Here is a 15,496-nt window from a genome sequence, read left to right as displayed (position 1 = left end):
GGCTTAATGATAACGTTAATTTCAAGTGCACACACACACACACGTAAGTAAATGCAAGACATACTTGATCAACAGCCATACATGTCACACTGACGGTGGCCGTATAAACAACTTTAACACTGTTACAAATATGCGCCACACTGTGAACCCACACCAAACAAGAATGACAAACACATTTCGGGAAAACATCTGCACCGTAACACAACATAAATACAACAGTACAAATATCCAGAATCCCTTGCAGCACTAACTCTTCCGGGATGCTACAATAACATCTACGGCTTTTGGAGCTCAGTGCACAACTGCACACACAACAAGAAGGAGACGAAGCAGAAGAACGAAGAAGAGACATGGCGACGACGAGTAAGAATAAGAAATAGGCTTGCAAGTTCTAAAATGATTAGAAAAAAGACAGCTCGAAGGGGAAGGGGTATGCTGCCTGCACCTCACCCCCGCCCAAACCCAAACCCAAACCCCCCCCCTTCTCCCGAATTTGGAGGTCTCAAGGTCGGCAAGTATGCACACGACGGTGCAATAAACGTGAAAAACAAATACACAGAACGACCAAAAAAATTACTTATTACCATCATTTTGCCAAAATCTTCTTTAGCTTTTGACCAACAATCACAGAGAAATTTTGACTTTTGTGTGAAGTATGTTAACTGTAGTGGCTGCCTCCAATGTATTTGTAATCACTGTATATATCACTCATTATATTATTCTAACTGAGCTTTCTTTTTTGTAACATAGTAAGTGAATAAATGCACTTTTGTAGTAATTTCTCCATATTTCTGCACAATAACTCAGATATGGTAACACTGGCAAACAGTAGAGAATATGGAGGGATTTTTTGTCCAGAACATCTTTTGCTTTATTTATTATTGACATATTTATTGCCACCTTATGTTGTATATTTTTTATTAGATTGCCAGTTAATTTTCACATCTATTACAATGCCCAAAATGTCCGCCTATTTGTATTTGTGTTTGACTTTCTCTTATGCTGTTACCGAATTGTATTATTTTAGTTTTCCTGAGATTCGAAGTTAGTCTGTTTCTGTCAAACCATTTCTTTAATTTGTTCATTTTTGAGATAAGATGTGCTAATTGTTATGCTTTAAGTTGCAAGCAAAAACGAGAGTTACAAGCATCACCGCCATTAGTTGGTGTGGCAAATGTCCAAGAGAACCCCGTAAGATCCGACCAAAACATCTTTTTGCCCTCTTGCGTTTGCTTATAGCTAGAGATCAACACAACTTTGTTTTTCCAAGCATGGGAAGGAAGAAAGTGAGTGTGAAGGAGTGGATGATGATATTCATTAAATTATAGAAAGAAATCATCAAAAGCATGACTGAGCATGTCGCTAACTTAGCGTATCACTGCAAGTCTGCACCATACTGAATACTGAAACAGCGCGAGTACAACGCCAGCCAAGAATGTTAAAATAATAAATAAATTGCGGACATTTATCCATGAAAACATGTAAAAGCTGCAGACGGTGTGTTTGACGGAGAAACAGCTGGAAGGAGATTGCGTAAAATTTCACTCTATGAGATACGTAAATGTTGTACATTATTATTACATTACATCATAAAACTACAGTTGTTGTTAGCAGTATATTATTTTGTATTGTTTTATACAATATTTCTTATCTAAAAGTTTGTTTATCTTTTGAAAAGGCATGTTACATGTTAAAACTGGGCTGTTTCGGGGGGTCCGAGCAACACTTAAATCAATTTCAACACTTTTCAAAGGGAGACGTTGATTTGAGATACAAGTGTTTTGAGATAAGAGCAGCGTCACAGAATCAATTAAGCTCGTAAATTAAGGTACTACTGGAGTAGAAAGACTTACGTCTAGTGGTCCAGCTCTCTGAATCCTCCAAATCACAGTCTAAAAAAGAATACCAAACATCAGTTCACAAATACAATTATTTGAAAAGAAATGTAATTTGAGGCTTGCATGTGGTAGTGGATTAGCCAGATTGGGTGAGGCCATAGAAAACCATTACAAGTTTTATCTTCAGGGCTAAAAAGCACGAGCTATTTCATTAAGTCTTATTGGGCCATTTGCAATAACACGTCTGAAGGATTATCTTTGTTGTACTGAGAGGAATTCTGGCAGGGGGGAGTGTGTGTGTGAGAGGAGGACAAGGAGGCACTATCATACCCTCTGGCTTCTTGTGAATTTGTCTGAACATGCTCTTGTACCAATCCCTGGGCTTGTTTACACTCTGGTATGAGAAAAGAGAGAAGGTGGAAAAGGCGGGAGTGTTAGAGGTTTAAAAGCACTGATATTCAATAAAAAAAAACAGGAAAAAAAGAATGTCATTTTTTAAACTGTTATTCTTACTGATCTGGAGGCAATGGGCATCCCTGTTTCATCCACTGGGCCAATTCCTGAGAATTTGATGAGCCGTTCCTCCCTTGTGGGTGAATTCATCCCATTGGTGAGGTCCCCTGAGTGATAACAATCACTATTTTAGTCATACAACCTTCAATGACGCTTATGGTAAAACTCCAGGGGGGTTGATTGAAAAAAAATAGAAGTATTAGCAGTCAAATGACACACAAATAAAGCAGATTTACCATGTGGATGTGAGGGGCCATAGTATGATCCAAAACTTGGAGACGTTAGTCCACTTCCATTGACTTCTGACGCCTTAAAATATAATCAAAATTATGTTAGTAAGAACATAATGTTTCTATAATAATGTAGATCAGCGTTGTCCGAACTTTTTCCACCGAATATATATATATTTTTTTTTAACTCTTAGGGCTTCCCTCAGGTTGGGCCCTGGGAACTCAAAAGAATCTCAGTCTTAAACATTTTAACAAATAAGATTTATACACATTTCTTTTTACTTTCATGATTTAAAAAAAATCCTACTAAAATTATTGGTCCCCCACTCATAAAAGTGTTCATAATAAGTCATATAGTGATATTTTATTTTACTATAAATGCTTAATGCTCTGGACATCGCAATGCTGCAACATCAACGTAACACCCATCAGACATCTGACTGTTCCCACCCCCACGTCCCTCTATTTGTGATCTTTTTGACAATGCTAAACTGTAAACTATGGTCAACCTGCCGCTAGACAAAGCTCAAACAAAATCTCGTTGACCTGTATGAATTAAGTGTTATTATGACAATGACAATGAAGGAATTGATTGATTTATTAATAAATCTCTGGATCAACTTCAGCGCTATCGTTATCGATATTAAGTTTTTATTATTTGTTTTATGTTTCACAGCTCATTTCTTAAAAAACAAAAAACCCTGTTATTTTATGGCAACATTTTAAGTGGAATGTTTAATGTGAAGTAGTTGGATCCTTGACTACGTCAATAATTCATAACATTGATTTTGATTCAATATAATTTTTTGAGCAATTAGTTTTTTTTTTTTGTTTTTTTTTTAATCCCACTAAAGATCTCAGGGATCCAAAACAGCCCACTCATAAAAGTGTTGATAATAACTATTATGTTAAGGGTTTCTTGTTTGTTTGACTTACTCTTAAATCTCTACGTCAACTTCAGATCTATCCGTCAATAGTAAGTTTTTTTTAATGTTTTTTGTTTAATGCCACCTTGGTCAATGAAAATTGTATTTTTTATGTGGCAAATACAAATGATATGCAATATTTTCCCCAAAAAATATTTCAAAGTGGAATATTTAATGTGTAGTAATAGAAGCCTTGAATAGGTAAATAATTATTGAGAACATTAATTGTGATTATTGTCTGCATGGTAGCCTCGTGTTATTAGAGTCAACGTTGCAATTTGTTCTCTTTACATTTAATCTGTTTGTTCTTTTAAAGCACTTTTTAATGTTTTTTCTTTTTTTGTAAAATCATTTTAACAATGTGCCACAGGCCGTTAAAAAAATTAGTTTCGGGCCAAAAATAGCCCCAGGCCCGCACTTTGGATACCCCTGCTCTAGACAGATCAGCCTTGTACATTCTAAAGAGATCCAATTCAAGAATCCTACCTTTACCAAGATAATAAATCTCACAGTCAAAGAGCAATTAATTTAACAAAATGTTTATTGTCGTGGGTGTTCTCAGCTCTCAGTACATTATATGTATTATATTACTAAATGTATTATTATTAGCTTTGTGAATAATCATTAGGGATGTCCGATAATGGCTTTTTGCCGATATCCAATATTCCGATATTGTCCAACTCTTTAATTACCGATACTGATATCAACCGATACCGATATCAACCGATATATGCAGTCGTGGAATTAACACATTATTATGCCTAATTTGGACAACCAGATATGGTGAAGATAAGGTACTTTAAAAAATAAATAAATAAATAAGATAAATAAATTAAAAACCTTTTCTTGAATAAAAAAGAAAGTAAAACAATATAAAAACAGTTACATAGAAACTAGTAATTAATGAAAATGAGTAAAATTAACTGTTAAAGGTTAGTACTATTAGTGGACCAGCAGCACGCACAATCATGCGTGCTTACGGACTGTATCCCTTGCAGACTGTATTGATATATATTGATGTATAATGTAGGAACCAGAATATTAATAACAGAAAGAAACAACCCTTTTGTGTGAATGAATGTGAATGAGTGTAAAAAGGGAGTTTTTTTGGGTTGGTACACTAATTGTAAGTGTATCTTGTGTTTTTTATGTTGATTTAATAAAAAAATAAAAAAATTAAAAAAAACAATACTGATAATTAAAAAAAACGATACCGATCATTTACGATATTACATTTTAACGCATTTATCGGCCGATAATATGGGCCTGATAATCATTTTGGTTCAGATCTGGGTAATAGTCCAGTATGAGGGAATAAAAAGACTGTTATGCACTATTTGCCCACATGAAGGTGCACTTGTCCAAACAGTATCTTTCAGGACATGCCTTAAACTCTCCAGATGCAACTCTGGCAGAGCGGAAGGGGCTCAGGGGAGGAGTAGGCAGTCCAGGGGAGATGACCACCTCTTGGGTCAGATCTGGTGTATTTAGGATGTGCTGACCAGAAGGACCCCCGGGCTCCCTGGAGAAGCCATTTGGACAGCCAACCGCTTCAAGACGTCGCTATAAATAAAGGAAATGAAAAATATGCATGAAGACAAACAATCAGTGAACTTTGCTCCTGCCGTGTCCTCCTGTTAGCTCTGGATAAACACCCATGGGATGTCATGTGAACATGTTCACAGCTCAACTGTTCCCCAGACAATAGCAGAAGAGCCGAATAAAAAGGGCTCTAATTTATTTAAAGCAGGACCAGCCAGTGGCGGACTTCCACCCACTTCATCATCAAATATCATTCCGCTACAAGTGCAATAAGGCCTCATTGAAGGTGCAGAGTGGGGGGCACAAAAACAGAAGATGACTATTATGAGCCCATTAACTCCCTATTCACCCGGCAGCCTCTCATTCTGCAGCCAAGGGGCAGAGCTGGGGCCAGAGGGGTTGGCAAAGGGTCATTGATGTCAACCTCGGTCCAACAAGCTAGCTGTCGTCTTACGGTCTCCATGGTGAACTTTTTTTTTTTACTGCCGCCTAGTGATGGCCAGTCTGACTCCTTGGATTGGAACATTTGAATCAGGTGCTTTGCTCTCCATGTGTGGTTGCCGGGGGTCATGGGAAAGCTCCTCTGCTTTGTAGTGACCCCATAACTCTTAGACCCACTGGCCATAACATTAGGCACACCAGTGAGAGCCACTGAGAGAACTTTTTTTTTTTAAAGTACCACCCCAAAAAACATTTAGCTATCAAAGTACCACCATAATGACCGACATTATAACATAGTAGCAGAGTAGGCCTAAGTATTCATTCAAAACAAGGCATTATTTCAATCAATCAATCAATCAATCAAAGTTTATTATATAGCCCTTAATCACAAATGCCTCAAAGGGCTGCACAAACCATAACGACATACTCAGCTCTGATCCCACATCAGGACAAGAAAAAAACTTAACCCAATGGGACAACAAGAAACCTTGGAAGGGACCGCAGATGTGTGCCGAGTGGATACGGTTAATAACGTGTGAGTCCAGTCCATTGGGAGGCCAGCAGGGGATCCTCTTTTTTTAATTTTTTATTAATCAATCCAACCCGACCCAGCAACACTCAGAACAGCAATAAACAGAGCAATTGAGAGGACACACAAACACGACACAGAACAATCCAAAAGTAGTGAAACAAAATGAATATTATCAACAACAGTATCAATATTAGTAACAATTTCAACATAGCAGTGATTAAAAATCCCTCATTGACATTATCATTAGACATTTATAAAAAAAATAAAATAAACAAATAAAATAAAAATGAACAGTAGTGTCACAGTGGCTTACACTTGCATCGCATCTCATAAGCTTGACAACACATTGGGTCCAATATTTTCACAAAGATAAAATAAGTCATATTTTTGGTTCATTTAATAGTTGAAACAAATTTAAATAATGGATCCCATATTCCAATATATGACTCATTATTATCTAAACTAAATGCAGTTTTTTCTACTAATATCATCTCCATAGCTTGTGTATACCAGTCAGTATGTGTTCGGACTATCAACATCTATCCATTTTTTTAATATTACCTTTTTTGTTATTATGCATATTGAAAGAAATGCATTTTTACTCTTTGATGACACATTACTGAATTGATGGAGATCCCCAATAATACAAGTTTGCAGTGTCATTGGGATGTTTATATTAAGGATGTTTGTTTGTTTGTTTGTTTGTTTGTTAATTGCTTATTTTGTTGTTTTCAACCATAACTCTTTTATTCTCTGACATTCCCACAATAAATGAACAAGAGTTGCCTCGGCTGCCCGACACTTCATACATAACTTGCTATCTGCTACACCGATTTTAAACAGCTGAGATGATGTAAAATACAATCTATTCAAGATCTTAAATTGAGTCAGCTTATCTTTAATGCTTCTAAAGGGCTTAGAAAAGCGCAATATAAAATCTAATCCATTATTATTATTATTTGCATTTTTCCAAATATCATTCCATGATATGTCTCGTTCATCTAAAATGTTTAAGTCGATCATCCATTTCGGAACACATGCATCATTTGCATTTCTAGTATGGTGTTCATTTATTATTCCATAAAATAGTTTAATTAATTTCTTAATTGTATCTTGATTAAAAAGTGATCCTCTTGATGTGTCACCAATTGATGCACAGAGAGTGGTCCATCCCGGGTCGCGACTTGGAACAGCTAGCGCCTTCTCCATGGAAACAGTTATTGCTGTTATTACTATTTACAAAGTATATTTTAATATTTTTGGCCACTGCAACATTACACTCAGTTTGAACATTAAGACTGTGTTTGAATATAGTAAAATAAAACACTGTACTTAAATAATGAGTCAAATCTTTGGCGTACTACTAGGTGGAGCCCGCTCGCCAGATGAGAATCACTGCTCTAACAGATGGTTTTGTCCTTAACAAGACAATGATACACCATTTTGAAATAAGCTTGTTATTGCGGTTGACGTTTTAGTACTGTAAAACTTCAATGCCACATACCAAGAATATTAAATAACCTGTATTATCTTTGGAAAGGTTGAAATCATTTTTGATACAGCTCTTCCTGTTGCATCTCATTTAACTCAGTGGTGTTATCTATTGTTATACTCCTGTGTTTTTGTTATGAAGTAAATTATGTTTCTTCAATATGTTGCCCAATTGAATATTTTTTATGAAAATGTTTAGTGAATAAGAAGAATTTTACCTGCGACTGCATGAGCTCTCAGGTCTGTCTTTGGTGGCAGATGTCAGATTCCTCTCCCAAAGTAGCTGAAGATACAAAAAAAAAAAATACATGCTTATTCTTTATAAAGTAAAACACATGCTGCATAAGAAATGTCTGCATATGTTATATTATTCTTTTATTTTTCCATATTTAACATATTGTGTTGAAGTTTGGGGAAATGTTTATAGAACAAACATAGACCCAATAATTAAACTTCAAAAAAGGGTCATTAGAATAATACACAAAGCGTGCTACTATGAACATACCAATCCATTATTCATAAGTTCTAATGTGTTAAAATTTTCAGATATTGTGTTTTTAAAAACAATGGAAATTATGTTTCGAGTAAAGAACAACAGCCTTCCAGCTTGTATTCTTAGGTTATTTCATTTAAGAGGAGAAAACCATAATTTATTGATTTTTGAAATAGGTAAAGCAAGAACGAATATTAAATACAAATGTATTTCAGTTTTAGGAGTTAAATGGTGGAACAAGCTCAGTGATGAGTTGAAGACATGTACTTCTTTGTTAAGGTTTAAGAAAACATTGAAAGGTGAGATAATTGAAAATTATAAAATATAGTAACAATTACTTTCATCCCATTGATTTTGATTTTTTTTTTTTTTAACATTGATGTTCCAGGTAATTTTATTTTCAGTGAAGGTATAGGATAGGCAAATATAAGCTTTGGCTTCAGCCTATTCCTTTTTCGGTCATGCTTTTTCTTTTCTTTTCTTTTCCTTTTGTGTGTAAATGTGTATGATTGTTATACTGTATATGTATAGTCTGTACTCTTAAACTGGTCACACAAAATGGTTAATGGTTGATTATATGACCGAAATAAACTTATTTAATTCATTCATTCATTCTGATACTGTATATACTAAATATTAGAAAGAGATCATTTCACTAGGTGATACACTTTTATTATAGATAACAGCTCCATCACTCAGTGACCACTTAACTGAACAAGCAATAGATTTTGTTCTTGAACAACATGTACCAGCTTTAAAGAGCATTGAAACACTTAGCTATTAAAATGTTGTTCAAGTAGACAATTACTGGAATAACCTCCTCATTAGGGCCGCCTCTCCCAGCTGACTTTTGAAGGGGATTTGCACTTCTTTTTTTAAAAATATTGCCTATCATCCACAGTCCTGATGTGAGACGAGAACACACATATATCCCTTTTCTGTGTATCCAAAATAGCAAAAAACTGCTAGTAAGAGACGGCTAACAATGCAGGTAATGGGGATACGATCTTGAAAGCCCTTTAAAAACCCATCCAAAAATCTCCAACGCCGTTTTATATACATGCTGTAAGTATGTATGTAATTTAGTAACAGGCACATTCATGATAACATGTAATAATTACTGTATTTTGGTCATTATAAGCATTACCGTAACTTCTTTCCTGGGCGTATTGATTTCACAGAGCGTATAGCAAGGTTGTGTTCGTTGCTATGCACTATGGGAATTGAAGGTCAACAACAACATAGAGATCACTTCCTGTGTTTGCTCCAAGTCCAACTAATGGCAGACTTCAAGAGAGGCTTTGAGCGTTATCGTGTAGAACTAAAGCTTAATGTTTCAAATAGGAACATAAAACATTGACTTAGGCCATGTCCACACAAAAACGGACAGTTTCAAAAACACATATTTGGGGTTAAAACGATGTCCATCCATACAAGTGTAGTTTCAAAAGTGTCTATATCTACACAAACTTATACACACCTGCTGTCATGCACATTTACTCCAATCAGAAGCCTGAAAACAGCAGCAATAGCTGACTTAGTGGAATTACACCTCCTATTATGCTTATTTTGATATGCTAGACGTACAATGACACGTACATTATCTTTAAAACCAACCTGCACGTACCCAGAGCCCTGCATGGGAACATTACTATCTCTTTTTTTAGTGTTTAAAGCGCGCATGCACGGCTGTGCTGCTGAAACTAAACACTGGTAGATTTATAACATGTTCAGCAACATGGTGATGTTTTACTTGTGCAGTGAAGTGTACATTATTTCTAAAATCAGCATGCACTAACGAGCCAAGGAAACCATTTTGCCCGTTTGAGTGCCTATATAAAGCACACGGACGTGCGAGTGCCGCTGCAAAACTTGTGGAATTATTAAGCATTTAATCATCGATATAGTGATATAGTACATGTGTAATGAAGTGTATATTTCTTTAACATCAGTACACACTACAACATACTTGTCAACCTTGAGATCTCCGATTTCGGGAGGTGGGGGGAGGGGGTGGGGTGGGCGTGGTCGGGGGTGGGGTAGGAGGCGTGGTTGGGGCGGGGCGTGGTTAAGAGGGGAGGAGTATATTTACGGCTAGAATTCACTTTCAGTGAATTCTAGCTATATATATACATTTATTTTATTATATATATATATATATATATATATATATATGTATGCATAAATAAAAGAAATACTTGAATTTCAGTGTTCATTTATTTACACATATACACACACATAACACTCATCTACTCATTGTTGAGTTAAGGGTTGAATTGTCCATCCATGTTCTATTCTCTGTCACTATTTTTCTAACCATGCTGAACACCCTCTCTGATGATGCATTGATGTGTGGCACGCACAAAAGTGCTTTCATCAAATGCATTAGAGTCTGGAATCTTCCATCTCTCCCTAGCATGGCCCAAAACCGGTCAATCTTTGCTTCCTGAGGAAGATCTTCAGTGCCAAGCACTTGGTAGTCCACTACTTCTTCCCGGAGGCTATCCAGGTCCAATCGCAGCTGCGGTTTGGAACTTACAAGCTGTTATGAGAGTAGCATATGTGTGTGTGTGGCCCTTTAATAGGTGAGCATGTGAGGTGAGAGACGTCAGTGAGTGTGTGGGCGAGAGAAGAGAGGGAGCGGTAGCGTGAGTGTGGGCGGGGACTAGTTTGTTTTGTGTTGGATTGGCTGTGTGCAAGCAATCAATAAAGCAAGATTTGCAACTAATCGCCGCACTCAGGCAAGAAAGGTGCAACAAAGCGTATTTCTTCATCTCACTCGTCTTCTGCGTCGCCATGGCTGTATCTTCCTCGTTCTTCTGCTTCGTCTCCTTGTTGTGTGCGCAGTTGTGCACTGCACTCTCTAAAAGCCGTATATGTTATTGATGTTATAGATGTCAGTATTGTCCTGTTTAAGAGTGTCACAACATTGCTGTTTACAGCAGACGAACTGCTTTACGGTAGACAAAAAACGTGACTGCTGCTGTTGTGTGTTGTTACCGTGCTGGTAGGACGTTAATGAAACTGCCTAACAATAAACACACATAAGAAACCAAGAACTCGCCCTCGATCATTCTACAGTTATAATGTGATTGGGCAGGCACACTGTTTATATCGTGGGAAAGCGGACTCAGGAGCTGGAGGCCACGCCCCCTCCAGCTCCGCCTGAATTTCGGGAGATTTTCGGGAGAAAATTTGTCCCGGGAGGTTTTCGGGAGAGGCGCTGAATTTCGGGAGTCTCCCGGAAAATCCGGGAGCGTTGGCAAGTATGCTCTACAAGGAGGACGCAACATTATCTTTTTTTGTGTTGCTTAGTCAGTTTTTGCGCGTGAGCACGGCCGCGCCCGGTTCCATCTTCAAGAACTTAAGTTGACTTCATAATTTGCCGTTAAAAAAGAATTTTCCCCGTTTCTCATGACACAAAGCAAAAAGGCTTGTCAAAGTTGTCCCATCAGTTGGAAGTTACACAGCGATCGTATCCAAAACAGCTGACTGTCATTAGCGTCGGCAGGAGTGTCGCAAAGCCCATTTTGATGTGTCTTTATCAATGTAAAGAGAAAATAGCAGCACACAAACTATATTTCCCTCTCCCCTCAGGCAGGAGACTACGGTCCATCCAGACCCACACCTCCCGCCACCTGAACAGTTTTTTTCCCTCGGCCATCAGGCACATGAACAATAATAATATCTGATAGCGCAGTTACAGCTCATGTTATTCTATTCTGTGTTATATGTGTTTTGTGTCCTGGGCATGACGTTAAAGTGCATCCGGCAGTGGAGGCTCCTCTATGGGGTCTTGGGGCACTAGGAGGTTAACCCCTTTACTACTGTTACCCCAGGTGGCCCTTGGCAAAGGCCTAGTACCTGACTGCCCCCCTAGCCAGGGATACGGTGAAGACCTCAACGGCGGAGCAGGCGGAAGACGGTAGATGTAAGAACTACCACAACGGCTGCGATGGCGGAGGAAGGCACCCCCACATCCATGTGGGCCCAGTTATGGGGAAATAACGACCCAAGACCTCAACGGTGGAACAGGCGGAGGATGATTGCTAAACCTATGGAGCGTCAGAACGGCTGGGATGGCGGATGAAGGCTGCAGCAGAAAAGGGTCCCCAGTCGTCTTGGACTCCATGCCACTGGACCCTGACCCGGCGGATCTGTCAAGGATCGTGTGGTGACTGTCTGTGCACCAGTCTCCCCACGATAAACAAAATCACGCACAGGCATCCTCCATAAAGGGATACCCCCCTACCAGGAGGATCGTCATACTCGTTTCGAGTGACCGCCGATGATGATTATATGTGTTTTATGTTGCACGATTGCACTAAGTAAAATTCCTAGTTTGTGAACCCGTTCTCAAACAATGGCAATAAAAATTGTTCTGATTCTCATTCTGATATTTCAGAATGAGAATCAGAATCAGAAATAATTTATTAATCCCCGAAGGGAAATTAAAATTTTCAGCAAAGACTTTACGTTCAAACATACAGTAATTCTTCTTTTACTGTGTTTAAAGGCAGCAAGACACTGTTGTTGAGGTTTTTGTATAACAGCGCACAACTATGACGTCATCACAAGTCTCTGTTTGTGCCGTGTACACGCAAACGCTAAGCGGAGAGTTTTGGAACGCTACACTTTGGCCAGCGTTTGTAAAAGTCTGCGTTTTTAAAGACAAAAGTATGCGTCTGCGTGTGAACAAGAGGCCTAAACGCAGATAAGTATGCGTTTATTAAGTATCTGTGTTCGTGTGGTCATGTCCTTAGAATGTTTACTCTCACTGGGATGCCGACTGTTGGGATGTTTGAATCGTTCAGCACTATTGCGCTATATGAGCTGCTAAATTCAGAATAATCCTTAAAGGGGAACATTATCACCAGACCTATGTAAGCGTCAATATATACCTTGATGTTGCAGAAAAAAGACCATATATTTTTTTAACCGATTTTCGAACTCTAAATGGGTGAATTTTGGCGAATTAAACGCCTTTCTATTATTCGCTCTCGGAGCGATGACGTCACAACGTAACGTCACATCGGGAAGCAATCCGCCATTTTCTCAAACACATTACAAACACAGAGTCAAATCAGCTCTGTTATTTTCTGTTTTATCGACTGTTTTCCGTACCTTGGAGACATCATGCCTCGTCGGTGTGTTGTCGGAGGGTGTAACAACACGAACAGGGACGGATTCAAGTTGCACCAGTGGCCCAAAGATGCGAAAGTGGCAAGAAATTGGACGTTTGTTCCGCACACTTTACCGATGAAAGCTATGCTACGACAGAGATGGCAAGAATGTGTGGATATCCTGCGACACTCAAAGCAGATGCATTTCCAACTGGACTGGACAGATCAGTTTTCAGGAAAAGAGAGCGGATGAGGGTATGTCTACAGAATATATTAATTGATGAAAACTGGGCTGTCTGCACTCTCAAAGTGCATGTTGTTGCCAAATGTATTTCATATGCTGTAAACCTAGTTAAATGATAAATGGGTTGTACTTGTATAGCGCTTTTCTACCTTCAAGGTACTCAAAGCGCTTTGACACTACTTCCACATTTACCCATTCACACACACATTCACACACTGATGGAGGGAGCTGCCATGCAAGGCGCTAACCAGCACCCATCAGGAGCAAGGGTGAAGTGTCTTGCTGTCGCTGGCTGTCATGTCGTTTTCGTCGGTTTCGCTTGCATACGGTTCAAACCGATATGGCTCAATAGCTTCAGTTTCTTCTTCAATTTCGTTTTCGCTACCTGCCTCCACACTACAACCATCCGTTTCAATACATGCGTAATCTGTTGAATCGCTTAAGCCGCTGAAATCCAAGTCTGAATCCGAGCTAATGTCGCTATACCTTGCTGTTCTAACCGCCATGTTTGTTTGTATTGGCATCACTGTGTGACGTCACAGGAAAATGGACGGGTGTATATAACGATGGTTAAAATCAGGCACTTTGAAGCTTTTTTTTAGGGATATTGCGTGATGAGTAAAATTTTGAAAAAAACTTCGAAAAATAAAATAAGCCACTGGAAACTGATTTTTAATGGTTTTAACCCTTCTGAAATTGTGATAATGTTCCCCTTTAACCCACAGGTAAAAAAGTCAAAGTTGACCAACTTCCCGGCTTGGTGCCACAACCTTCTACTATACAGTCACATCTCTTCCCTGTCATTTATTGCCACAACATTCTAGATTGAAAACAGAATGTCGTTTCTAATCAATTGCTCCACTGAAAAAAGACTAGATTTGTTTAATCAGTAAAGGCGTTGGTAATGAAGCATACAGGCTCTCGCCAACAGTGGCTAAGTAGCCACTTAATGCCATGTTCTCATAGGTTTTGTGATTAGTTGGGCTCAGACAGCATCTTACGTCTATCCTCTATAATATATGCCACCCGACTCCCACTCTTGAAAAACAGTGCCACTGTGCCGCCCCTGATTGGTGACATTTCTTTCAGACCGAGTCTGACATTTTCGGTCTTTGTCTGACTGAGGTCACCACCCAACAAAGAGAGTCTATAGGAATCCCTTTATGACTTAAGGATCTTTGACTGTTCTTGTGTAAGTTATGCAGCATGGTCAGAAAGTCCAAGTGTGTGGGACAAGACGGACTACTGGCTGAGGGCTGTCCAATGAAATTTGCACTGATGAGTTTTCCGCCTGGAATTTGCAGCTGAACATTAGTGGCTTTAAGGATTGTGGTCAAGACTGTGAAAAACAGCGATGGGCAGCATAGAACCCATGAGTCCAATGTTATTCTTTCTAGACAACAATGTCGCTCTACCAGGCTCATCATCGCCCAATTAAGTGGGTTACGTAACCCCACAAATTTGTACATTTTTGCTCAGTGATGACAAATGTCCTTTCATTGCCCAAAGCAATCACACCCAGATGTCCAAAGGGAAACAATACACACAAGCCACAAAATAATCACTTAAAGAACGGCAATTTACAATGTGTTTAACACACTGGTCCTCATTTAAACAGGCATCGTGCAGCTAAAGGAACCACATGAGTAATGTGCTGGATTAAGCAGCAGATAATGTCTGATTCAGCGCCCAGCACGGCTTTCTTTGACAAGTAACAGAAGTACCACACTGTACCTTTTAAAGCCACACAAAATACAGAACAACACAGTTTTGTGTGATGTGCATAACTCACATTTAAGCAACCATCGCCAATTGAGTGTGACTGCATTTGTTTACGTGCAAAGAAATGGTCAAAAGTTTTTTAAAAATCGAGCACAGCTGTAAAAGACGTTTGGAATTCAATGATCCATCCGTCCATTTCGGGGCCGCGGGGGGTGCTGGAGCCTATCTCAGCTGCATTCGGGCGGAAGGCGGCGTACACCCTGGACAAGTCGCCACCTCATTGCGGGGCCAACACAGATAGACAGACAACATTCACACTCACATTCACACACGAGGGCCAATTTATTGTAGCATTTTTTGGGAAAAATAGGTCTAAAAAAGCTCAGTAAGCTAATTAGGTT

The 15,496-nt window shown here is 38.8% G+C and overlaps 1 protein-coding gene across 6 annotated transcripts in view; it reads right to left on the bottom strand.

The window, feature by feature from the left end:
• sorbs3 (sorbin and SH3 domain containing 3) overlaps nt 1-15,496 on the bottom strand; it is a 75,397-nt gene that overhangs the window by 28,287 nt on the left and 31,614 nt on the right. For 5 of the 6 annotated variants that reach the window (XM_061986248.1, XM_061986245.1, XM_061986251.1 and 2 more), the window contains 6 exons: nt 7,732-7,796; nt 4,894-5,070; nt 2,588-2,660; nt 2,352-2,458; nt 2,169-2,232; nt 1,854-1,892 (listed from right to left, as the gene is read on the bottom strand). In XM_061986248.1, the coding sequence (XP_061842232.1) occupies nt 1,854-1,892; nt 2,169-2,232; nt 2,352-2,458; nt 2,588-2,660; nt 4,894-5,070; nt 7,732-7,743 (472 nt within the window). In that variant the 5' untranslated portion in view covers nt 7,744-7,796. The remainder of the gene's footprint in view (nt 1-1,853; nt 1,893-2,168; nt 2,233-2,351; nt 2,459-2,587; nt 2,661-4,893; nt 5,071-7,731; nt 7,797-15,496) is intronic. The other variant, XM_061986250.1, reaches the window with a different exon arrangement.

The sequence above is a fragment of the Nerophis lumbriciformis genome, linkage group LG12 (genome assembly GCF_033978685.3).
Source record: "Nerophis lumbriciformis linkage group LG12, RoL_Nlum_v2.1, whole genome shotgun sequence".
NCBI lineage: Eukaryota > Metazoa > Chordata > Actinopteri > Syngnathiformes > Syngnathidae > Nerophis > Nerophis lumbriciformis.
This window is presented reverse-complemented; position numbering and strand designations above follow the sequence as displayed.